At 40.7% G+C, this 22,210-nt stretch overlaps 5 protein-coding genes across 7 annotated transcripts; 4 read left to right on the top strand and 1 right to left on the bottom strand.

Moving 5' to 3' along the window:
* The first annotated feature begins 1,928 nt into the window (after nucleotides 1-1,928).
* Nucleotides 1,929-3,708, top strand: LOC121794251 (GDSL esterase/lipase APG-like). Its single transcript, XM_042192332.1, has 5 exons — nucleotides 1,929-2,203; nucleotides 2,485-2,615; nucleotides 2,707-2,940; nucleotides 3,006-3,261; nucleotides 3,330-3,708. Exons 1-5 carry the CDS (start codon nucleotides 1,975-1,977, stop codon nucleotides 3,521-3,523), a joined length of 1,044 nt encoding a protein of 347 aa, XP_042048266.1. The 5' UTR covers nucleotides 1,929-1,974; the 3' UTR covers nucleotides 3,524-3,708.
* On the bottom strand, nucleotides 3,679-6,165 carry LOC121794250 (polyadenylate-binding protein 4-like). Its single transcript, XM_042192331.1, has 8 exons — nucleotides 5,909-6,165; nucleotides 5,338-5,647; nucleotides 4,984-5,237; nucleotides 4,704-4,892; nucleotides 4,455-4,621; nucleotides 4,229-4,369; nucleotides 3,999-4,136; nucleotides 3,679-3,867 (listed from the first exon to the last, which is right to left on the bottom strand). The coding sequence occupies exons 1-8, from the start codon at nucleotides 6,096-6,098 to the stop codon at nucleotides 3,811-3,813; spliced, it is 1,446 nt and encodes a 481-aa protein (XP_042048265.1). The 5' UTR covers nucleotides 6,099-6,165; the 3' UTR covers nucleotides 3,679-3,810.
* Nucleotides 6,166-7,336: 1,171 nt separating this feature from the next.
* On the top strand, nucleotides 7,337-12,171 carry LOC121794252 (DNA repair protein RadA-like). Of its 3 annotated transcripts, none has more exons than XM_042192334.1 (15): nucleotides 7,337-8,114; nucleotides 8,217-8,221; nucleotides 8,802-8,860; nucleotides 8,994-9,050; nucleotides 9,247-9,330; nucleotides 9,477-9,584; nucleotides 9,789-9,851; nucleotides 9,955-10,035; nucleotides 10,210-10,275; nucleotides 10,382-10,537; nucleotides 10,684-10,764; nucleotides 10,887-10,925; nucleotides 11,032-11,114; nucleotides 11,296-11,368; nucleotides 11,609-12,171. In XM_042192334.1, the coding sequence occupies exons 1-15, from the start codon at nucleotides 7,483-7,485 to the stop codon at nucleotides 11,783-11,785; spliced, it is 1,764 nt and encodes a 587-aa protein (XP_042048268.1). In that variant the 5' UTR covers nucleotides 7,337-7,482; the 3' UTR covers nucleotides 11,786-12,171. The 3 variants fall into 3 exon arrangements, with proteins under 3 accessions (XP_042048268.1, XP_042048269.1, XP_042048267.1); XM_042192333.1 differs by having other exon boundaries at nucleotides 7,338-8,114; nucleotides 8,217-8,272; XM_042192335.1 differs by lacking the exon at nucleotides 11,296-11,368 and having other exon boundaries at nucleotides 8,217-8,272; nucleotides 11,609-11,811.
* A 1,956-nt stretch (nucleotides 12,172-14,127) lies between these two features.
* On the top strand, nucleotides 14,128-14,799 carry LOC121795449 (receptor-like protein 49). The gene has a single exon (XM_042193988.1). It carries the CDS (start codon nucleotides 14,128-14,130, stop codon nucleotides 14,797-14,799), a length of 672 nt encoding a protein of 223 aa, XP_042049922.1.
* Nucleotides 14,800-20,003: 5,204 nt separating this feature from the next.
* On the top strand, nucleotides 20,004-21,388 carry LOC121793424 (acid phosphatase 1-like). The gene is made up of 3 exons (XM_042191431.1): nucleotides 20,004-20,424; nucleotides 20,829-21,038; nucleotides 21,135-21,388. The coding sequence occupies exons 1-3, from the start codon at nucleotides 20,027-20,029 to the stop codon at nucleotides 21,310-21,312; spliced, it is 786 nt and encodes a 261-aa protein (XP_042047365.1). The 5' UTR covers nucleotides 20,004-20,026; the 3' UTR covers nucleotides 21,313-21,388.
* The last annotated feature ends 822 nt before the right edge of the window (nucleotides 21,389-22,210 follow it).

A 22,210-nucleotide genomic window follows, 5' to 3' on the forward strand; every position in this document is an offset into this window, starting at 1 on the left:
TCTGAATTTTTTTGATTTTTTTGATTTTTATTTTTTTCCCAAAATCATCTATAAATACACACATTCATCACTCATTTATCACATCAATTCACCTCTCATTCATCTCTCATTCATAATTCTTATACAAACTATCAACACATTCAACATTCACTCAAAACATCAAATGGATTTCACTCATCTCATGGCGGAAGCGGAGCGCGAAGAACAAGAATACTACGAACAACATCGTGTCGCTTACGAAGCATATGTCGCGGCGAATACCCCCGCTCATCCTCCTCAACGCACTAGATCAAATCGCCGCTACATCCATCGTGACCGGGAGGGAGCCCACGAAAGGCTCGTTGCCGACTACTTTGCCGACCATCCGCGGTTTCCGGCAGATTACTTCAGGCGCCGTTTTCGCATGTCAAAGCGCTTGTTCATGCGAATTGTCAACACATTGTCCGCACGTGTTGAATACTTTCAAACAGGTGTAGATGCAGCCGGCCGGCAAAGTATCACGGCGTTACAGAAGTGTACGTGTGCCATCCGACAACTCGCTACTGGGCAAACGGCCGACATCTTCGACGAGTATTTGCATATCGGTGAGTCCACTGGAATCCTTTGTTTAAAGAATTTTTGCGAGGGCGTTCGTTCTGCTTTTGGGGATGAATTCCTTCGGGCACCCACCACCGATGATTGCCAACGGTTGCTTCGTCTTCACGAATCAGTCCATGGCTTTCCCGGAATGCTTGGCAGCATTGACTGCATGCATTGGAGGTGGAAGAATTGCCCGACTGCTTGGAGGGGGCAACACTTAAGCGGTCACAAAGGCGGCGGCCCAACACTTATCCTTGAGGCGGTCGCCGACTATCGCCTATGGATTTGGCATGCATATTTCGGCGTTGCCGGATCCAACAACGACTTGAACGTGCTCTATTCTTCACCACTCTTCAATGATGTGATGAATGGTGTAGCACCGGCGATCGACTTCACCATCAACGGAAATACATACCGCATGGGTTACTATCTCGCCAATGGTATCTACCCAAGGTGGTCGACGTTCGTGAAGACGCTCCACAACCCGCACGACCTGAGACGGGTTCTTTTTGCGCAGCGTCAAGAGTCAGCGCGGAAGGACGTCGAAAGAGCCTTCGGGGTCCTTCAAGCTCGATTCAACATTGTGAAGGCCCCGGCTCGGCTGTGGTACGTGAATAATATCGCCGACATCATGTTCACGTGTATTATATTACACAACATGATTATAGCCGACGAAGGGCCGAGGGCGGCTAGCTTCTACGACGAGGACGAAGCCGGAAGCTCAACAGCGAGGTCTCCCCCACGTCGAGGCGAGCATACGACGGTTGGCCAGAGGATCGAGACAAGACACACAATGCGCGATACTCGAATCCACAATCAACTACAAGAAGACCTAATCAACCACATGTGGGCGAAATTCAGCAACGAGTAGTGGTTTTTTTAATTTTTAGGATTTTAATTATGTAATTTTTAATTTTTAGGATTTTAATTATGTAATTTTTCATTTTTAGGATTTTAATTATGTAATGTTTAATTTTATTTGTCATTTGTAATATTTATTGTGGTTTTTAAATGAATTTTAATATTATGGAAATGTTATTGTTTAATTTAATTTTAAATTAATTGTGCTCGTCCTTGCGGAAGAGCACAGTTGAGGGTGTTGTGCTCTTGCCAGAGAGCAGGCATGAATAGTACCGCCCGGGCCCACAACCGTGCCGCTGGCAAGAGCACTGTTGTGGATGCTCTTAACACCCGATAAAAATAAACCATTAATCCAAAAGTAAAGAAATAAATAAAAATAATGTAATTGCTGCATTAATGCAGTAGAACTACCTTTTGAGCCACTCATTAATGGCGATCCCAACGCTCATCAACTCAAACTCATATAAATTCTATCTTCTTCATCGCTGCTAACTCATAACTACTTCAAATTATTTTTTTTTGGAAAATTAAAAAATGGGAGCTTTTTTAGTATACACATTAGCAATTGCTGCATTGTGCAGCCATGCAAACTCTCAGCTAGTTCCGGCTATCATCACGTTCGGAGATTCGACGGTCGATGTCGGAAATAACGACTACATTCACACCATATTCAAGGCCGACCACCCTCCCTACGGCCAGGATTTCTCCAATCGGGAACCTACCGGAAGATTCTGCAACGGCAAATTAGCCACCGATATCACAGGTAAATTAAAAACTACTCCCTCTGTCCACGAAATAATGACTCATTTACTTTTAGCACGTGTTTTAGTGAATTATTTGAGATTGTAATTTTAAATTGATTAATTTGGTCGGACGTGTTATGTTTACAATAAGAGTCCACTTATTAAAAATAGAATAAGTCGTTAACATCGACAAAATGAATCGATAGGCGGGAGTTTTTTTTTTCGAAAACTAAAAACACAACACGATAAAATTAATTATAGTGAAAAAAAAGAAATTAAATGAAATTTTCTCCGTTCGCAGCTGAGAATCTCGGATTCACAAACTACGCGCCGGCGTACCTGAGCCCACAGGCGTCCGGGAAGAATCTTCTCCTCGGAGCCAACTTCGCCTCCGCGGGCTCCGGATACGACGACAACACAGCCGAACTAAGTGTAAAAAATCAAATCTCTTAATTTTTCATTTCCACTAAAAAACATATTTTCTTCACTAAATATTCGATTTTGTCTCATCGTTTTGCTGCAGCACGTGATTCCACTGTCACAGCAGCTGCAGTATTTCAAGGAGTACCAAAGCAAGCTAGCAAGCGTTGCCGGTAGCAAAAACGCGTCTTCGATCACCAAAGAAGCGTTATACCTCATCGGCGCCGGCAACAGCGACTTCTTGCAAAACTACTACGTCAACCCTTTCCTCAACAAACACTACACCGTTGATCAGTACTCCTCCATTCTCATCAACATCTTCTCCAATTTTGTCACGGTAAATTCACCATTTTCAATATCTTCAATCAAAAAGCTCCTCATTTATTTGATGATTTGGAACAGAGCTTGTATGGACTTGGAGCAAGAAAAATCGGAGCTACTTCACTAGCACCAACAGGCTGCCTCCCTCTAGCAAGAACCATATTCGGGCAGCACGAAAAGGGCTGCGTATCGAGCTTCAACACCGATGCTCAGCAGTTCAACAAGAAGATCAATGCAGCTGCTTCCCAGCTCAAGAAGCAGCTACCCGGCTTGAGGCTCGTCATCTTTGACATCTACAAGCCCATCTACGACCTTGTCGCCAATCCGAAGAAATATGGTACTATCTTTTTCTCACTAAACTCACTCAATGTGCTTCCCCTGCCTCTTCTGATCTCTCTTTTATAGGCTTCGTGGAGGCGACAAGAGGCTGCTGTGGGACGGGGACTGTGGAGACGACGTTTGTTCTGTGCAATCAGAAGTCGGGAACTTGCAGCAACTCCTCGGAGTTTGTGTTTTGGGATAGTGTTCATCCCTCTCAAGCTGCAAACCAAGTCCTTGCTGATAGTCTCATCATTCAAGGAATCTCTCTTGTTGCTTGATACAATAGTACACGATTTTTCTCTTGTGTTTTACATCTTCACTGAAAAAGTTTGTGAGCTTCTGTTGTATTATTTGCTGTCATGTTGTCTTTACACAGGCTACTCAATCATCAATTGTAATATTGAAATGGACAGTTTTCTCTGTTTCAAGGTAGTAATGAAGCATCAGATCATATCTCACTAAACAAAATATGATTCTATGTGATCAGTTTGAGGTTCTATGATATCAACAACTAGACATTGTAAAGCATCGAATACCCATTTCGCGCGTTCAGAATCAAAGTTCCTCACTGTGCGTTCGCTTCCATAGTGGTTGAGACCTTCGGGCTAGGGGATCCTGGCTTCTGAAAGAAACAGACAAAACAAGGCAGTGTTGTTCAGTTATCCAAAATGGAAAGATTTAGTTGAATTCTTTGCTAATTCACTATCTTTAATAACAAAAACAGAAAAATAGGTATCATTAGTCATCACGAACCTGAAGCGAACTGCTGGACGACAGATCCTTTCCTTTACCATTGCTACCGAGCTTCACTGGAGACGATAGTTTTGTAGCCTTCGGCACCTCCAAATGCCCTTCACACCAAGATCCATTCACAGCAGCAACTGCCTGAGGCTGTGTTCATCACAAGAGATGTATAACTAACTAGTCATCAAGAGTTATTTTCTAGACTTGATCACAAAATTTGACAGTTTTAATTCTCTTACAAAATTCAGAGACTTGTTGGCAAAGTGTTCCTTCCCATCACCATTGCCACTGATCTTCATAGGGGATATCAGTTTTGGGGCATTCAGCATCTCCACGTACCCTTCTTGCACACATCCATTCACAGAAGCAATTGTCGAGGGCTGTGGACATCACAAGAGATGATATACTAGTTAACTATTCATCAAGAAATTACATCCTGAAATAAACAGTTGAAAAAGTTCTTACAAAGGCGCCTTTGCAATGACTGCTAGTAAAGTATTGGTACACAGTGGAAGGCAACGGGGTGCTCGGTTGCTTGAATAGAGCTGGACATTTGAAGTAAGTATAGTCCAGGACCGGTTTAAAAGGCTTATGCAACTTGCTCGCTTCTTGCCCTTCCAGTTGACGTCCAGCTGAAAACAAGACGAGAGCCAAACTAAGGTCAGAAGAATCAATTGACTAAAACTTTACTTCAAATCATAGTAGAAAGCATACCTGAGTTTACTGCTCCACAATCACGGATCAAATCTTTTACACGAACATGCCTATTGAGATTGATGACAGATACAGGTGAAGCCATTGACTCTCTACTGTGATCGGTAGAGTTAGATCCAGACATTTGTCTAAAATTCTTTCTAAGTTCAAAATTCTTCATAGCTCTAGCAACGACGATATTCTTCGATCCTAAGCCAGGGAAATGTATGACACTTAGTTCAACCATGGAAGTAAAATGACTAATGGAACAAAATTTTTGAAGATAGTTGAATATTGTTACCTAGCTTTTCTCCATTGAGAAACACCATGGCTCTTTTAGCCCCTTCATGCGAATCAAAGTTGATAAAACCAAATCCTTTTGATTTCCCCTTCTCATCCTTCATTATGACACCATTCACGACCTTCCCATAATCTGAGAATTTAGCTTTGAGGGCATCTTCAGTGATATCTTCATCGATATTCTTCACATACAGGCTTTTGAAACATCCCTCTGCGCCATTCCTCTCACTCTGTCTGAGAAATTTGGATACATATCTGAAATAGAAAAACACATATTATAGCTCTATCTGTGTGTGTGTGTGTGTGAAGAAAGTACATAAACAAGAATTTAGTTACAGAAAAGGAGCAGACTCACAGCTTCTTGCCAGCAAGAGAAGAATCATGAAGAGCAGCACGAGCTGCTACAGCCGATTCCTCTGACTCAAACTGAACGAACCCGAAACCCTTACTGATTCCATTTTCACTAGCAACTTTGCAAGAAACCACAGAACCATATTTGGAGAAAACTTCTTCCAGTAAGAGACTGGTGATCGATTTGTCAAGATTCTTGACAAAGAGGTTCCCATTGTTGTTGTTTCTCGCAACCGGGTCTCTCTCATTCCACATAACCCTAATCGGTTTACCCTTCAACAGTGTGTGATTCAGGCATTTCAGAGCATTGAAAGCTGAAGAAAGTCCCCAAGAATTTCATCAGAACTAGGCGAATTCAATCACATCTCAATAAAAAAAAAGCCGGAAACTAGCTAGAAACATTTCAACAAACACATAATCGACACTTACATTAATACTATAGAAAGTGATAAAATATCAGTTGATTATGGCGGGTAAATTAAAACGCAATCAAGGGCATGATCAAATTAGAAACCACTGAATCAGAAGAGATGGAAATTCTTAAGCAAACGCAATTGGGGGGGATAGAAATGTACCGTGGCAAGGAAGCCAGAAATTGACGTAAGCGTAGCAGAGGGATCTGCCGGAGGGCTTGTGGCGGCAGAGATGGACGGAAAGCAGCGGAGCGACGCGTGAGAATTTGTCAGTGAGATCTTTCTCGACAACATCGGGGTGTAGATCGCCTACGTAGAGTGAGGTTCTTAGCGTCGTTTCATTCGCCGCCATTTTCTTTCTTGGGAGAGAGAGAGATGGAGAGGAGAGAGGAAGGAGAGAGAGAGAGAGGAGTTGAAGTGTTGAACTGAATTTAAAATTGGAGGGAGAGAGTTAGTTATGAGCTATAACTGATTTAAGCAGATGCCAAGCGAGGGCAAGATTGTCTTTTCGCGATCTATCTCACGTTTTCTATGCTTGTAACTGGATATAATAACTATACATTCATCTTGATACATTTTAATGAGTTCTGGCACAGTGTTTATACGACTTGATATTATCATATTTTTTAAAATATAAAATATACTTACAATAATATATCAAATTATTAGTGGTTAACTTTTTTAATTAGGGATAATAATGCTATCAACTTGTATTAAGTGGTGAGAGAGAAAAGATGACGATGACTATAAATAGTGCAGTTTATAGTTTAGTTTGTGTATGATTACCAATAGAGTTAATAATGGAGCAAATATTCTTAACAATTTGTGAATCAAGAAAAAACTAAATAGAATCAAATGATCAAAATTATGCATCAAAAGAGACTGATCTAGGGCAAAAATCCCTCAATGCCTAGCATATTTCACCAGTCCAGATTTTGCACCACTCTGAGCTTCCTGACCAGGCCGAAACCCCGGACGACGGGGAAACTTGTAGCCAGTTATCGTGTCGAAGCTTCTGAACATACTCAGAGAACTATCACCACTCATTATACGAGAGCTCTCAGCCAACGGAGCCTTCTCTACATGCCTATGCAAGCCTTTTCCTCCAAGTTGCTAAACCAGATTTAGCAACTACAGAGGTAGGACTAGGACATGATCACTAATTTGGTTTGCAAGACAACAAAGAAGTAGGAAACTTCCATCATCACAACCAGAGAACCAAAACAAAGCATACAAATCTACATAGCTAATCCAGCTATTACAATTAGCAACAGGAGAAATACTTATTCACTAATCAACACTTTACATACAAATAAAAACACATATTCATTGTAACAATCCATCAATCATGTCACAACACAAGAAAATTAGGCAGTACCTTCAAAGAAAATTAGGAAGTAAAATAAAGTTCGACTTTTATAATGTAACTATTTGTATCGTTTTATTTTTATAACTAAACTAAGTGTGTTTATAGTTAAAGATGATCCCATTAAACTTTTAAATAATACTCTAATAAAAAGGGGGAAATAAATAAATTATTGCCCTCTTCTTTTGTATACTCCAGATAGTTTGTGTAATAGTAATAAAAAGAAAAATTGAATCTTGATGGGGGGAATTTTTTCTCGATTCTTGGTATAAATTACTTCTAGTTTCGAATTTTCCCGGGCATTATTATCCCTATAAACCCTAATCCCCAAATTCAACCTTTACTGATTACTGTAATTTCCACTGAACTAATGCAAGCTCTCGACATGCTTACACTCCGATCACTCCACCTTTACAGAACCTTCCGATTCCTCTCAGTCCAAAGCCCTAATTACCCCCAATTCCCAAAAAATATCCACTCCACTCCCCAACGTCAATTTCCCTCCACCGCCGCTGCCGATGAACCCAACACATACGGCTGGTCCGCCCTCCCCAAACCGCCTCCAGCCGACTCATCTCCTCAACTATCTCCCTCCGTTGAGACTGTCTACGACCCCGCCACCGGCCGTCTCGTTACCAAGCGAGAGCGTCACGGCGCCATAGAGCCCGAATCTAGCGCAAAGGCTGAAGCTAAACCGACTGCGGAAGTCGGGAGCAGAGTGTACGGAGACGTGATAGGAAGCAGCAGTAGTGCTAGGAGCAGCATTAAGAAGAAGAAGAGCCGGAGCGTTCATGTCTGCTCGAGCTGCGGGTACTCGGATGGGCAGTGGTGGGGCACGTGCAAGCAGTGCGGGGAAGTCGGCACAATGAAGCGGTTCGCGACCGAGAGCGCGGGCCAGAAGGTGACTGGAATGAGGGTGTCGGATAATGCCGTGCGGTCATGCCCTGTTAAGTTGACTGATGTTTATGGCCAGGTTGACAGTTCGAATTGGCGAATTCCTCTGTGAGTAAAGATGAGATGACTGATGAGATACATGAATGTTGTATATAATGGTTGTTTATTAGTGTTTGGGTTTTTTTAGAGATGTGTCCTGTTTTTGTGCAGAGATGGTGAGTTTGGAGATGAAGTGGAGAGGGTGCTTGGTGGAGGTTTAGTCCCAGGTTATCCCTTCTTTGTTCGCACGAGTCTTTCTTCGTAATGCATACAACCTCTACTTTTATTTATGCAGTTTTCTGGGAAATCATAAGTTTAGAAGGTAACCGATTCCAATCCAGTGAATTGCTACTAAATTGGTTTACTTGGATAAAACAAGAGGGTGGATTAATGACTGACTAACTGATTAGATCAGTTAAAAGACATGATCTTATATTTTACTATTGTAATACCTCCGTCCCACTCTAAGTGAGTGTTCGACATGAGATTTTATGTAGTGCTGTTTCGTGAATTAAAATGAGGGACTAAAGTATGAGAGAAAATAAAGTAGAGAGAGTAGTATTTCCATTTTAGGAAATGCTTCGATCTGAGTGGAATGTTACAAAAAGGAAAATGCTTCAATTCGAGTCAGAGTAAAATGTTGAGCTGTGAAAATTTGGATGATCTTTCACACGCTGTATATTTTTTTTCCATGCTTGTCGTTTTTATTTTATCTACTTTTTTAGCATTGTGAATGTTGGTGGTTTTTCCCTACAGGTTCGCTAGTATTAGTAGGTGGAGATCCTGGTGTTGGTAAAAGCACACTATTGTTACAGGTAGAACTGGTGTTTGTTGGTGTTACATATTCCCTCTTATAATAATACTACCATTTAAGGAAATCTATTTAGCTAATAATAGTATAATACTGCAATAGAGTCTTGATCTCATATTTTATTTTTTCAATTGAAGGTTGCTGCTTTGATAGCAGAAGGGATTGGCCGAGTTTTATATGTATCCGGGGAAGAGGTGTGCCTTCTCGGATTGTTTGCTTCTAGAACCTTGAAAAATAGTTTTGCATTGTTACAGAGATTTGGGATATGCTTTCAATCTCTCATTCTTTTTGCCGAGCATCTGATTTTATCACTGCACCTTCATCCTAAGCCTTAGACGAGCATCGGCATGCGAAATAGTGAGTATTAACACAGACTCTTTTTGATTGCAGAGTGTTGAGCAAATTGGGAATAGAGCTGACCGTCTTTGTATTGAGACTGAAGAACTTTTTTTACATTCAAGTACCGACATCGAAGTAAATCTTTTGGACTTGCTTCATTCATAACTAAGACATGTGTTGTTACATATTAGTAGTTGATGTTACTCATTACACAAAATGTAAATCAAATACCATTAGTTCATCTTGTCTTATTGTTCAGTTTGTGTTGCCTTCTTTAACAGGATATTCTAGAACAAGCTCAGCGTCTTTCTCCAAAGGCTTTAGTTATTGATTCTATTCAGACAGTATATTTAACAGGAGTGACAGGAAGCTCTGGAGGCGACGTGCAGGTTCTAATTTTTCTTCTTTCTTTATCATCCAAATGATTATATGATAAGTCGTAGATTGTAACCGTTTTGTACTATGTTCTAGCTGGTAATATCCTGGAATCATAATATAAATCGAGAACTACAAGTTTGTTTTGTTTCTTGACACTTCACGTGCTTATTAATATGAAAAACTATTATTATGTAATTGAGTTTGACATATGACAGGTCAAAGAGTGCACTTCAGCCTTACAAAGGTTTGCTAAGAAGACAAACATCCCCGTGCTTTTGGTAGATTTAAATACTCTTTGAACTTTGTTGCATAACATTTTAATTTTGTAACGATAGACGCTTCTAGGGATTGTGATGTTGTTATTTTTCATCCTGAATGTAGATTGGTCATGTCACCAAAACCGGAGATATAGCTGGACCTCGTGTGCTGGAGCACATCGTGGATGTAGTTTTATATTTGGAAGTTGGTACCTCGACAAATCTATCTTATTCTCTTATTAGTCTATATACTTTTAATGAATCAGCCATATCAATAATGATGTTCTGAATTGTTAGATGAGATCAGGAGAATGATATTGAAACTTAGGAAAGACTGCATTCTTTAATTAGTAATTACGCTACTGATGGATATTTCCAGGGGGAGAAATTTTCATCACATCGGTTACTTCGATCAGTGAAGAATCGGTTTGGCTCCACGGAAGAGGTATTCCTTTTTACATGTCACAACTCATCCTTTGACAGCCCTTCAACTCCTATATTATGTCTCTTCTAAAACTTGATTAATTTATCAAATTGTGATGTTATTTCAGCTTGGAGTTTTCAAAATGTCACAGTCAGGCCTGCAAGGAGTTTTAAATCCCAGCGAGATGTTTTTAGCTGATCCGCACTCTGATTCAGACTACTTAGCTGGCTTGGCTGTAGCCGTGATTATGGATGGGTCTCGAGCATTTCTCATCGAAGTTCAGGCAATGTTTCTTTTCAGCCTCATATGTTGCATAGTTAATCTAGGATTCTATCTAGATTTTATAAAAATTTTGTATATCCGACTGAAGTGGACTGTCGATATATACAGTGAATTGCCAATGCAGATTATGTCATTATTTTCATGTAGGCATTATGTGTAGCCGGTAGCTCTTCAGTTGTGCGGCATGTAAATGGTGTTCAAGGTAGCAGGGCTGACATGATTATTTCTGTGAGTGTTGCCTTTTTTTTGGCTTTCTGAATCAAACTCTATCTTGTGATTGAACTGTTTTGAGATATTGACTAAAATAACAAGTCAACAATAGCATTTCTCACTATGTAGTTTTTGTGCAGGTTATTATCAAGCAAGCTGGACTTAAGCTACAAGAGAATGTAATGAACTTTACACTAATTGCCGTCTCCAATCCTTTTTTTATGTGCTAAGAAAGATTCTCTTTCGCTCTCTATTGTTTTCTCTAACATTCAATTTTCTTCGTAGGGTATCTTTCTTAATGTTGTCAGTGGAGTTAGCCTGACAGAGACAGCCGGTGATCTAGCAATAGCAGCCGCGATTTGCAGCAGGTGTGGTTTCTAGTAACAAGTGATTTTAGTCATTCTCCATTTTGTCGTTGCTGTATATATATGGTGTGATAAGAACGGACAAATTGCTATATCTGTGACATCGATGAGTATGATAAACTGATTGGTTATATCTGCTTGAATCGTTATATTCATTTGACTAGATATCATCATCTTCCTTCAGCTTCTTGGAATTCCCCATACCACACGGTATAGCATTCGTTGCAGAAGTTGGTCTTGGTGGCGAACTTCGTATGGTATGTCGAATATATTCGTCTCACTGAAGCTGGTTGAATTATTCCTTCCTGTGATAATAGCTGCACAGATACGTGTATTTCGTGGCTAGGCAAAGTTTGTCAACTCTCTAATCTCTCTCGCGTTGCCCTTTATTGTTTCTACTGATTTGTTTTGTTATTTCCTAAGCTTTTAATCTTAATGTGGATACAACAGTGCTTAGAAACATAAGTTTGCTGTAATTTGTGTGGAAACAATGACAGGTAGCACAACTGGAGAAACGAGTAAGCACGGTGGCGAAGCTTGGATATAAGAAGTGTATCGTACCCAAGCAAGCAGAGAAGTCGTTATCGGAGGTGCATCGAGGACCAGAGGCCATGGAGATTGTGGGATGTAATAATTTGAAGGAGATGATTAACTCTGTTTTCACAAGCAACTGATGATGGAAATTTGCTTGGTTTGTTAATTTAGGGTGTATATATATGCACTGCAATTTCCAGACATTCGAAAATGCACGTGGCGTCTCAATGTCTGTCATGTGTCTCAATGTCATACATCTCCGTTGACCGGTGTGTTAAGCTAAGTCGTCCTCATTTCGCTTCTATCTCCTGCAAACTACAATTGGGCTACAGATGTTTTTGAGGAGATGGAGGCAAAATGGGGTCGACTTAGTTGAACATACTAGTCAGTGAAGAAGATGTATGATGTTGCCACACTTCTTGTGGTTTGTCTTCCGATAGAAGTCTAATTCCACTTTTACTATAAACAAAAAATATGTCTCACATTTCATTATTGAAGTAGTAATCACATTCTACTAATTTTTTCAGCTCACATTTTGTATAGCTGCCAGAACAAAAAAGTAAGACTCTTATTTGTGGATGGAGAGAATATTAACTAAACGACTAATTTCCACGTGCATTTCGTGTTTGAGGTGTCAGTCTTGAACTTCATTTTCACTACCTGCAATGTAATATAAATCTTTATTCCACGAGTTTACAAGGATCTGATATTATATTACTCATAGTGACACTTCGCAAAGTAATCAATACAAAAACATAACCTTTTGCCATATTATATTGGATAATTACATCCTCATTTTCAACAATCTTTTCAGCACACCATCTGTGGATCTCGAGATTTTGGTCTAGATAATGTTCTCACTTTCTTGAATTTATTCAAATATTTTAACCACTGTTTTCTGTAGTTATCACTCACCATTTCACATTGAATATCATATACACTTCTTAAAACTTCTGAAAAATGGTGTCGTTTTCAGCTTTCCCTTCAAAACAAGATTCTTGAACAAACTCACTATTTCATAGAACCAAAATGCTTGCAAGTGCCTTGTTGATTTTATTGTTTCTCTCAATCTCAAATCTTCACGTTAATCTTTCCTTTGTTTCAGGACAGCCTCACATATGAATCCTCCACCTCAACCAAGCTGGTGCATTGGAACGAATCTGTCGATCTCTGTCAATGGCCTGGAGTGGAATGCAGCAGTCAGGGAAGCGTCTCCGGCCTTGATCTCAGTGGAGAGTCGATCTCCGATGGGATCAATACCACTCTTTTCAGCCTCACACATCTCCAGAGTTTGAGTTAAGCTCAAAACACCTTTTCCCTCCCCGAGTTCCCATCCGGATTCGGACAGCTCACAGAGTTAAGGTATCTCAATCTAAGCCGTTGTGGCTTTTCTGGCCAGATTCCATCTGATTTATCAAACTTAACAAGGCTAGTTGTTCTTGATCTGTCGGTCGACTACTTCTCATTGCTTAACCTCCCTAATCTGCATAGACTGATCCACACCTTCTCTAGCTTAAAAGTCTCAGCTAATGGCAATGAATGGGGCAGTGCTATACCATCATCTATGTCAAATTTGACTGTATTGAGCATGTCTGGTTGCTTCCTCACAGGCCCTCTTGATTCCTCCTTGCTGAAACTGCAATCCCTCTCCGTTATTCGTCTTGATGGAAACACATTCTCCTCTCCCTCCCCTGGCTTCCTTGCAGATTTTCCCAATCTGAAAGTGCTCACGCTAAGCTCATGTGACTTATCCAGCGTGGTTCCTGCAAAACTTTTCCGGATCACGACTCTGCAGACAGTCGACTTGAGTAACAACCGCGATCTTGAGGGCTCGTTGCCTGAGTTTCCTGTCAATGGCTCTCTTGAGAACTTGATGCTTAGTTACACTAGATTCTCAGGAAATTTACCAGAATCTATAGGGAATCTTAGAATGATGTCAAATCTTGATGTTAGAAACTGCAATTTCTCAGGGATGATTCCTAGTACAATCAAAAACCTTAATTTGCTCGTCTATTTAGACCTCTCCCAAAACCAGTTTTCTGGCTCTCTCCCTTCCTTTGCTTTCTTGAAGAATCTTAATGTGTTGAATCTTTGTAGCAACAGATTAGAAGGAGAAGTTTCTGATTCTTCTTGGAATGGCCTTTAGAATCTTGAGTTTCTTCATTTGGGTGAGAATTCATTTCAAGGTAAATCCCACCATGTTTGTTTGCTTTACCACTGCTCAAATCATTACATCTCTCCAACAACAGCTTTTCTGGTTCCATCAATACTTCATCTCCTTTAGAAGTTCTTGACATGAGCCTCAACAATCTAGAAGGTTCCATACCACGAATCTGTTTCTTGAACATCTCCCACAACAGGTTCAGTCGTTTTCAAGAGCCTTATGATCTCCGAGAGCTGGACTACATTAACGTCCATGCCAACGTGCTCGTTGGCATGATCCCGTCTCCCTTTTTTCATAAGCGGTGCGATACCTGCAGAAATGTTCGAAAAGCTACAAGCATTGATTGATGCCTCACAACAGCCTGATCACTTATATTTCAGTATGGAGACGGTTCATGGCGTCTACTATCAAGACTCGGTGACGGTTACAATGAAGAATCAGATATATGAGCTGGAAAAGATTCAGACAATATTCACCTCAATTGATTTCTCAGACAACAATCTACAAGGAGCCATACCTCCAACAATTGGATCATTAAAGTCTCTGTACATTCTCAACTTCTCCCACAACGCCTTCTCCGGCCACATCCCTCCAGCACTAGCAAACGTGGCGAAGCTGCAGTCGTTCGACTTGTCATTCAACGCTCTCGTTGGGGAGATCCCAGGCCAGTTGGCTGATCTTAACTCCCTGGGTGTTCTCAACTTGTCTTACAATCATCTAGTTGGGAGGATTCCGCAGGGCAGCCAGTTTAACACGTTCACGGAGAGCTCGTACGTGGGGAACGAGGGGCTATGCGGCTTCCCTCTCGATAGAAATTGCAGCGACGAGGGAGCTTCGCAACCTGGAGAAGTGCAAGGACAGGAAGAGGATGATGTTTTTGATGGAGGGATGTATGTGAGTGCAGCATTGGGATTTGTTGTTGGAGTAGGGATCATTGTTGCACCACTTTTTTGTGCAAGAAATGGACAAACTATTACAACAAGCATCTAACTAGATTCGCTGTTTTGGTGCTACCTCAGCAGAATCAGAATCAACTGGAAAATGGTGACAGAAAGGAGATTTGATGAACGTAGAGTTAAGCAGAAAGGTGTTTCCTTTTACTCATTGTATTGCTTAACTATTTTTGCTGCTAATGTTGATTTATCATTTATCAGCGGAAATATCCGCAGCTAAATTTTGTGGAAAAAGCTATTGGTGCGCATTTACAATCAGCACAATTTACCAACGGATCTTATCCGCCAGTAACTACAGGCACAAACCGGATCCCTTGCTGTGGCTGATAGCATAGGAAAGGCTGCTGCTCCACCCATAGTATTATTTAATTTTTAAAATATAATATTAAAATATTAATATTTTTTATTATAAAATTTTTTGATATGTGTGTGCAAAATAACACAGTCCCCAGGGGATCCTTGTCCACGAATCATTTGCTAATTCCTTTTTTTTTTATTAATTTTGTTTATTTTTAAGTTTGTGGATATTTGTTGGTATATTTTGTCTTTAATAATGGAGGTCAATAATTTTCTGGTTCAATTGTCTGGCTAGCCGTACTGCCATAGCTGCATTAGGGTGTCCACTATGGGGAGCCCGCGGGCGGAGGGCGGGCGGCTATAGTGGGAAAATTGCTCGGAGGGCGGGCGGACAACATCTGGGGGCGGTAGGGCGGCGGACGGAGGATCGGTGGGGTTGGGGCGAGCCCGCGCCTATAGTCGCGGCGCCCATAGGGGGCGGATATCCGCCGCGGCTATTGCTCAGTTTTTTTTTAGTTTTTATTATTTTTTTTCATTTCAATTCACCTATAAATACACCCCACTCTATTCATTATTTTCACACCATTTCAACTCTACATCTATAAAAAATTCTCTCACTACAATTTGGGAGCCGTTGGGAACTACCGTCTGAGGATCTGACAAGCGTATTTCGGTGTGGCAGGTTCGAACAACGACATCAATGTTCTTCAGTCGTCGTCGCTCTTCAACGAGGAGTGCCGGGGGGAGGGTCCTGAAATCAGCTTCGTAGCCAACGGTACGCAGTACAGTAGGGGCTACTATTTGGCAGATGAGATATATCCGCGGTGGCCCGTATTCGTGAAGACCGTCCGCCAATCGGTTGGACCGAGAAACAATATTTTGCGCGCAAACAAGAGAGTGCTAGAAAGGATGTTGAGCTGGTTTTTAGTGTCCTCCAATCGCGGTGGGCTATTATACGGTGTCCGGCACGAGTTTGGCACGAAGATGATGTCGCGAATATTATGTTAGCCTGTATCATATTGCATAATATGATAATAGAAGATGAAGGATTTGCGGCAGAGCGATGGGCGCCGGAAGAGGGCGTAACTACAAGTAACGGTGTTGCCTCCACGCCGATCCAGATGGGCGTACCACGGATCAATGAATATTTGATCCAACGCTTCGCTGATATGCGCAGGACCACATCACATAACACACTGCATGCCGATTTGATTGAAGAAGTGTGGGCACGTAGGGGAGGTGGTGGCGCAGTGTAAAAATGTTAGTGATTTGTACTAGATTAAATGTAGTGTGTAATTTTAATTTTAATTCTAATTCTAATTCTAATTCTAATTATAATTCTAATTCTAATTCTAATTCTAATTCTTATTCTAATTCTAATTCTAATTCGTATTCGTATAGTCGTCTTCTTCTAATTGCGTATAGCCCGATAAATTTGTTCATAATTACTTGAAATATTATAAAATAAAGTTGATTATAAAATTTGGGGGCTATTAAAAGTGTCCATTATAGTGACGGACACAAAATTTTGAAGCTATGGACAAAAATTGGAGCGAGGCTATAGGGCGTGTTCGCCGGACAGTCTTAGGGATAGGAATTGTGAAGTTCCTATTGAAAAATGATGCTCGGAGGAGACGAGTGGGACCGATTTTAACAGATATATTTACTGTAGCTGGACCACTTTATCTACAAGTTGCAGATATAGTACTACGGTATTAAAATTATTATAGGGCACCCGTGACGATTTTCAGAAACCGTCAATTTTAGAATTAAGCATGTGAAAATTATTGATTCCTATTGATGCGACGTTGTACTGTATAATGCCTAAATAAAGAGTAAAATATTTTTTATAACACTAACTTATTACTCCATCACTAGAATTAAGCATGTGAAAATTATTGATTCTTATTGACGCGACGTTGTAGTGACTAGTGAATAATGCCAAAATAAAGAGTAAAATATTTTTTATAACACAAATTATTACTCCCTCCGTTCCTTGTTAATAGAGACATTTCTTTTCGGCACAGAGTTTAACAATAGTGTATTAAATGGATGGTGGAAAAAGTTAGAGAGAGTAAAGTAAGAGAGATGAAGAGAGACTAAAGTAAAAGGAAGAATTACTTTTTGCTAAAAATAGAAATGACTCAATTAACTTGGAACTTCCTAAAATAGAAAAATGACTCTATTAACATGGAACGGAGGGAGTACTAATCACTCCGTCTATCAGGCCATCCACAATAGGAATAGCCCAGCAATAGCTTAGCCACAAACTCCTCCTGCCACATCATCAACCCTAAAAATCCTCCTGCCACATCATAAATAGCCCAGCCATAGCCTAGCCACATCATAAATAGCTCAGTCACATCACTCAAAATTATATAAAACAAATAATTAACAATCACACAAAATACGGAATTTAATTTACGAGACATATACGAGAAAATTCAATAATATTATTAAAATTTAAAAAGTACATTAATTTAAAAAAATTACATAATTAACAAAACAACTACTGTCGTGCAGTCCTCCGCGCCCATAACTCTTCAATTAAATCCTTTTGGAGTCGAATATGAGCTTCCGTTTGGCGCATGTCGGCATGTGCTTGGAGGCGGCTGTCTTCATCGTGAGGTACCACACTCCGTACGTTGGGGGCGGCCACGCCGTGGCTTGGACCGGCTTCATTATCATCGTTGGCCCAATCAGTCAGTTGTACACCTTCATCTTCGACAATCATGTTGTGCATGATAATACAGGCGTACATTATATCAGCAATGTAGTCGACATGCCACAAACGCGTTGGCCCCTTAACTGCCGCCCATCGAGACTGGAGCACACCAAATGCGCCATCCACGTCCTTGCGCGTCGACTCCTGCCGTGCCGCAAAGTAGGCTTTCCTCTCATCTGATGCGCATCGGATCGTCTTCACAAAGACGGGCCACCTAGGGTATATCCCATCCGCCAAGTAGTAGCCCATATCATGCCGGTTGCCGTTGGCGACAAAACTGATGGCCGGACTGACACCCTGACACTGCTCGTTGAAAAGTGGCGACGAGTTGAGGACGTTGAGGTCGTTGTTCGAACCGGCTATCCCAAAATACGCATGCCAAATCCACAGCCGGTAATCAGCTACGGCCTCGAGGATCATCGTGGGATTCTTTCCCTTGTAGCCGGTAGTGTACATCCCCTTCCAGGCGGCGGGGCAGTTCTTCCACTCCCAATGCATACAATCTATGTTGCCTAACATCCCTGGGAACCCATGTTGTTCCCCGTGCATTCGCAGCAGATCCCGGCAGTCATCGGGGGTAGGGCTTCGAGGGTACTGCTCACCGAATATTTCAATCACGCCCTAACAGAAAATACTTCATACACTCCAGGGCAGTCGTCTCACCGATGTGGAGGTACTCGTCCCACATGTCTGCAGCACCTCCATAGGCCAACTGCCGGATTGCCGCAGTGCACTTTTGAATAGGAGTGTGGCCGGGTCTGCCAGACGCATCGTGCCTGAAGCGGAAATACAGCTATCGTTGCTCCAATCCGTTAACAATACGCATAAACAGGGACCTACGCATCCTAAAACGGCGCCTGAAAAGGTTGGCGTTGAACCGCGGCTCCTGTGCGAAGTAGTCTTCGTATAGGCGCTGATGTGCAGCTACGTGATCACGATCAATCACCGCTCTGCGGTGTACCACTGGTCGAGGTCGAGGTACCGCCGGCTGCAAGGCCCTCTGCATCCATTGATCAATCTCACGGTTCGTATAGGCCTCTAGCGCTTCGTTCATTATACGCTCGTACTCCTCAGCATCCCCACCACTACCACCGGCGTTACTCATTTCTAAGTGTTGATCTTGTACAGAAATTAAGATAGAGATAGTACTCGTTAATACAAGTGGTGCGAATGAAAATGACGTGCAAGTCGCGTATATATAGTGTTTCGGAAAAAAAAATTAAAAATTCGCGCTAGGCGGTGCGCTAGGCGATCCGGAAGCTGCAATAGCGCCTAGCGGATCGCCTAGCGCCACGGAACCGCCGAGCGCTAGGCGGTTTTTTTTCGCGAAAATCGCTGGGCGGCTGCAATAGACCGCCTAGCGCACCGCCTAGCGCCGGCGCTCGGCTAGGCGGTGCGCTAGGCGCTATTGTGGATTGCCTCAATAAATATATCATTTTTTCGACTCGGGTACAAATTTATTCCTTGAATTATACAGTATCAAATGCGGTATTCATTCTTTAAAAGTGAGACTCACATTTCACTAACTCTTTCTACTCTAATTTCACTGACTTCTTTTCAAGTCTTACTAAGGCCATCTCCAATCATTTACACCAAACTCAAACTCATTTTTGAGTATATATTACACCAAGAAGTTGTTTTACTCCAACCATTTATACTAAATTCAAAATTTACACTATTTTTAAGTTTGTCTCACAAAATTTTTGCAATAACAACATATTTGGTGTTGTTTCATAAAAAACACCAAAGTTGGATTTGAGTTTGGTGTATGGACGAAGAGAGTATTACTGGAAAAATGATTCTCCTTATTAGTGATAAATTTATTTAAATTACTACATTCGTCCACAAAAAATAGATTAATTTTACCATTTTGGGTCGTCCATCCAAAATTAAGCTAATTCTAAATATAAGAAGTTTTAAACAAATACTCCTACTAAACTTACACATCATTCTATATATGGACCTCACAATCCACTAACACTACTTCCACCATATTTTTCCTCTCTTTCTTACTTTACCAATTACGCATTAAAACTCGTGCTATCTACAACTTTATCTATGTTTTGCGAACCGGGTTGTCCTGCAGAAGGTTATTAATTTATGCAGACCACTTAAATTGAAAATTGATCATCATTGTTATTATTAGAATCCCAAAAATGTAATTATTTGCTAAAGAAAGGGTAAAGTAAGAACCCTACAACTATTTAAACAATCCCAAACAACATCAAAAAAATATCCAAATATGGGGCCTCAAATCTTCCTCTTTGTTCTAGCAACTCTATTCCTATCTTCGCATGCACAAAACAACGCCGTTGCAAATCCAATCCTTCAGCTCCGCCCCCTCTCCGGCGCCGGCGGCCACCACATCAAGGGGGTGAACTGCCAGAGCTGGAGGCTGGCGGTGGAGACCAACAACCTCCAAGGGTGGACGTTGGTGCCGCAGTCGTGCGAGAGCTACGTCGGCCACTACATGCTCGGCCACCAGTACCGCCTCGACTGCGAAGCCGTGGCCGACGCCGCAATCGAGTATGCCAAAACCGTCAAGCCCGCCGCCGACGGCAAGGACGTATGGGTCTTTGATATTGACGAAACTACCCTCTCCAACTTGCCATATTATGCTCGATCGGATGTCGAATTCGGGTATTTTTAACTGTTCATCTTGATTCAAACCCCTGACCTATTAATATCGACTAGTGAAAACATAATACACATTGTCTAAATTAAGTACTAAAATTAGAGATTCAACACTTCTATAGTGTTCCAATTCTATTTAAGGGTGTCTTTGGTAGTAAAGATAAATTAATATTTTTTAATCTCGGTCAAACAATATTAGTCTGGTGTTTGGTAGGAGTAAGTGATAATACAGGATATTGAGCACTTCACTTTTACTCTACGAGACTACTAAACACTTCATTTTTTCATTTTGAAATTTAATCTCATCCACCGAACAACAATAATTTTTTTCATCTCGATTTTATATTGGTTTAATTTTATCTTGGCAACGCTATCAAACGAGCCCTAAGTGCTTAATTTCCGACACGCAGGGCAATAGCATACAATGACACGAAGTTCAACGAGTGGGTGGCGGAAGGGAAGGCGCCCCCGGTCCCGGCCATCCTAAACCTCTACCTCGAGGTCCAGTCACTAGGGTTTAAGACAGTTTTCTTATCAGGAACAGCTGCGAAATTCACAGGCGTAAGGATCGCTAATTTACACGAAAGTGGCTATCACGAATGGGAGAAACTCATCCTCAAGTATGAAACATCAAACATTATACCAAAATTAATCTTGATTTATTAATAGTACTAAATTTTTTCTTTAACCCACATTAATTTATATTTTGAATTTAGGGGAGATGATCAGCATGGGAAAACGGCTGTGCAGTACAAATCTGATAAGAGGACTGATTTAGTGAAGCAAGGTTATAGAATTGTGGGAAATGTGGGAGATCAATGGAGTGATTTGATTGGTACAAATGTTGGAAGCCGTACATTCAAAGTGCCAGATCCAATGTACTACATTGCTTGATTAATTAGCAACTAGTCTGATTAATTCTTGTAATTTTGTGGGGTTTTAATTTCATGTGAGAATAAGTTTGGTATTATATGCCCTTCGTTTGGTTTGGTGTAAGCTTGATGCACTATTTATTGGCATTAAAAATACTTGCAAGTATATAAGGTAGATCTAATATAACTAAAGGTCAGTACTGGGATATCGAACTAAAGAATAAGATTGCAACTGTCTATCATGTACTAAGCGTCATATACTATTTACATATACATATTTTTGGTTGAATTAATTAAACTAGAAATAAATAAATAAATAAATAAATAAAAACATAAAACAAATAATACAAAACATGCTAAAGAATATAGAATTTTAGGAACCATAATTAATAGCTAATATCCAAATGACTTCCTTGAATTACAGTCTCTAGAGTTATTAAGCTATCACAGATATAAACATATATCTTCTCCTGAAGCATACAATTTGTAGATTGCTACCTAAAACCGAAATCTCCTTCCTAGAACTAAGGCAACAACTCCTAAACTAAGACAACAACTCCTAAAAGCTCCTAAGATAAATTTTGCTTCATTCAAAGGCTTAAATCTCTAGATTTTATTGGCAAAGACGTCAATTTCTCCTCTTTCAAATTAAACTACTCACTTCTCAGTTCTTGTAGTAAAATCCACATGCATTCATAAGATGGTCAATCAAACAAATGTATAAACACAAGAGAAATCAAAATAACTACAAGAGCTAACAAGGTAAAACAATTGAATAAATAACTCAAAATCATAGCAGCTTAACCAAAAATTCTACAAAAGATGTTTAATACTCATAGACAAGTAAAAACAACAAAAAGTACTAGACATGAAGTAAAACAAAACAAAACTCAATGTTGAATGATGTAGTCTTCAGTCTT

Source organism: Salvia splendens, chromosome 3 (genome assembly GCF_004379255.2).
Source record: "Salvia splendens isolate huo1 chromosome 3, SspV2, whole genome shotgun sequence".
NCBI classification, from domain to species: Eukaryota; Viridiplantae; Streptophyta; class Magnoliopsida; order Lamiales; family Lamiaceae; genus Salvia; species Salvia splendens.

Bases quoted from the DNA above. Each gene is read 5' to 3' on its own strand.
- LOC121794251 (XM_042192332.1), top strand. From the start codon at position 1,975: ATGGGAGCTTTTTTAGTATACACATTAGCAATTGCTGCATTGTGCAGC. The intron at 2,204-2,484 runs GTAAATTAAAAA...CTCCGTTCGCAG, and splicing joins ATTAGCCACCGATATCACAG to CTGAGAATCTCGGATTCACA. The intron at 2,616-2,706 runs GTAAAAAATCAA...GTTTTGCTGCAG, and splicing joins ACAACACAGCCGAACTAAGT to CACGTGATTCCACTGTCACA.
- LOC121794252 (XM_042192333.1), top strand. From the start codon at position 7,483: ATGCAAGCTCTCGACATGCTTACACTCCGATCACTCCACCTTTACAGA. The intron at 9,331-9,476 runs GTAAATCTTTTG...CTTCTTTAACAG, and splicing joins ATTCAAGTACCGACATCGAA to GATATTCTAGAACAAGCTCA. The intron at 10,538-10,683 runs GCAATGTTTCTT...ATTTTCATGTAG, and splicing joins CATTTCTCATCGAAGTTCAG to GCATTATGTGTAGCCGGTAG.
- LOC121793424 (XM_042191431.1), top strand. From the start codon at position 20,027: ATGGGGCCTCAAATCTTCCTCTTTGTTCTAGCAACTCTATTCCTATCT. The intron at 20,425-20,828 runs GTATTTTTAACT...TCCGACACGCAG, and splicing joins CGATCGGATGTCGAATTCGG to GGCAATAGCATACAATGACA. The intron at 21,039-21,134 runs GTATGAAACATC...TTTTGAATTTAG, and splicing joins TGGGAGAAACTCATCCTCAA to GGGAGATGATCAGCATGGGA.
- LOC121795449 (XM_042193988.1), top strand. From the start codon at position 14,128: ATGTTCGAAAAGCTACAAGCATTGATTGATGCCTCACAACAGCCTGAT.
- LOC121794250 (XM_042192331.1), bottom strand. From the start codon at position 6,098: ATGGCGGCGAATGAAACGACGCTAAGAACCTCACTCTACGTAGGCGAT. The intron at 5,238-5,337 runs GTGAGTCTGCTC...TTTCTATTTCAG, and splicing joins TCTCTTGCTGGCAAGAAGCT to ATATGTATCCAAATTTCTCA. The intron at 3,868-3,998 runs GTTCGTGATGAC...TGTTTCTTTCAG, and splicing joins CGTCCAGCAGTTCGCTTCAG to AAGCCAGGATCCCCTAGCCC.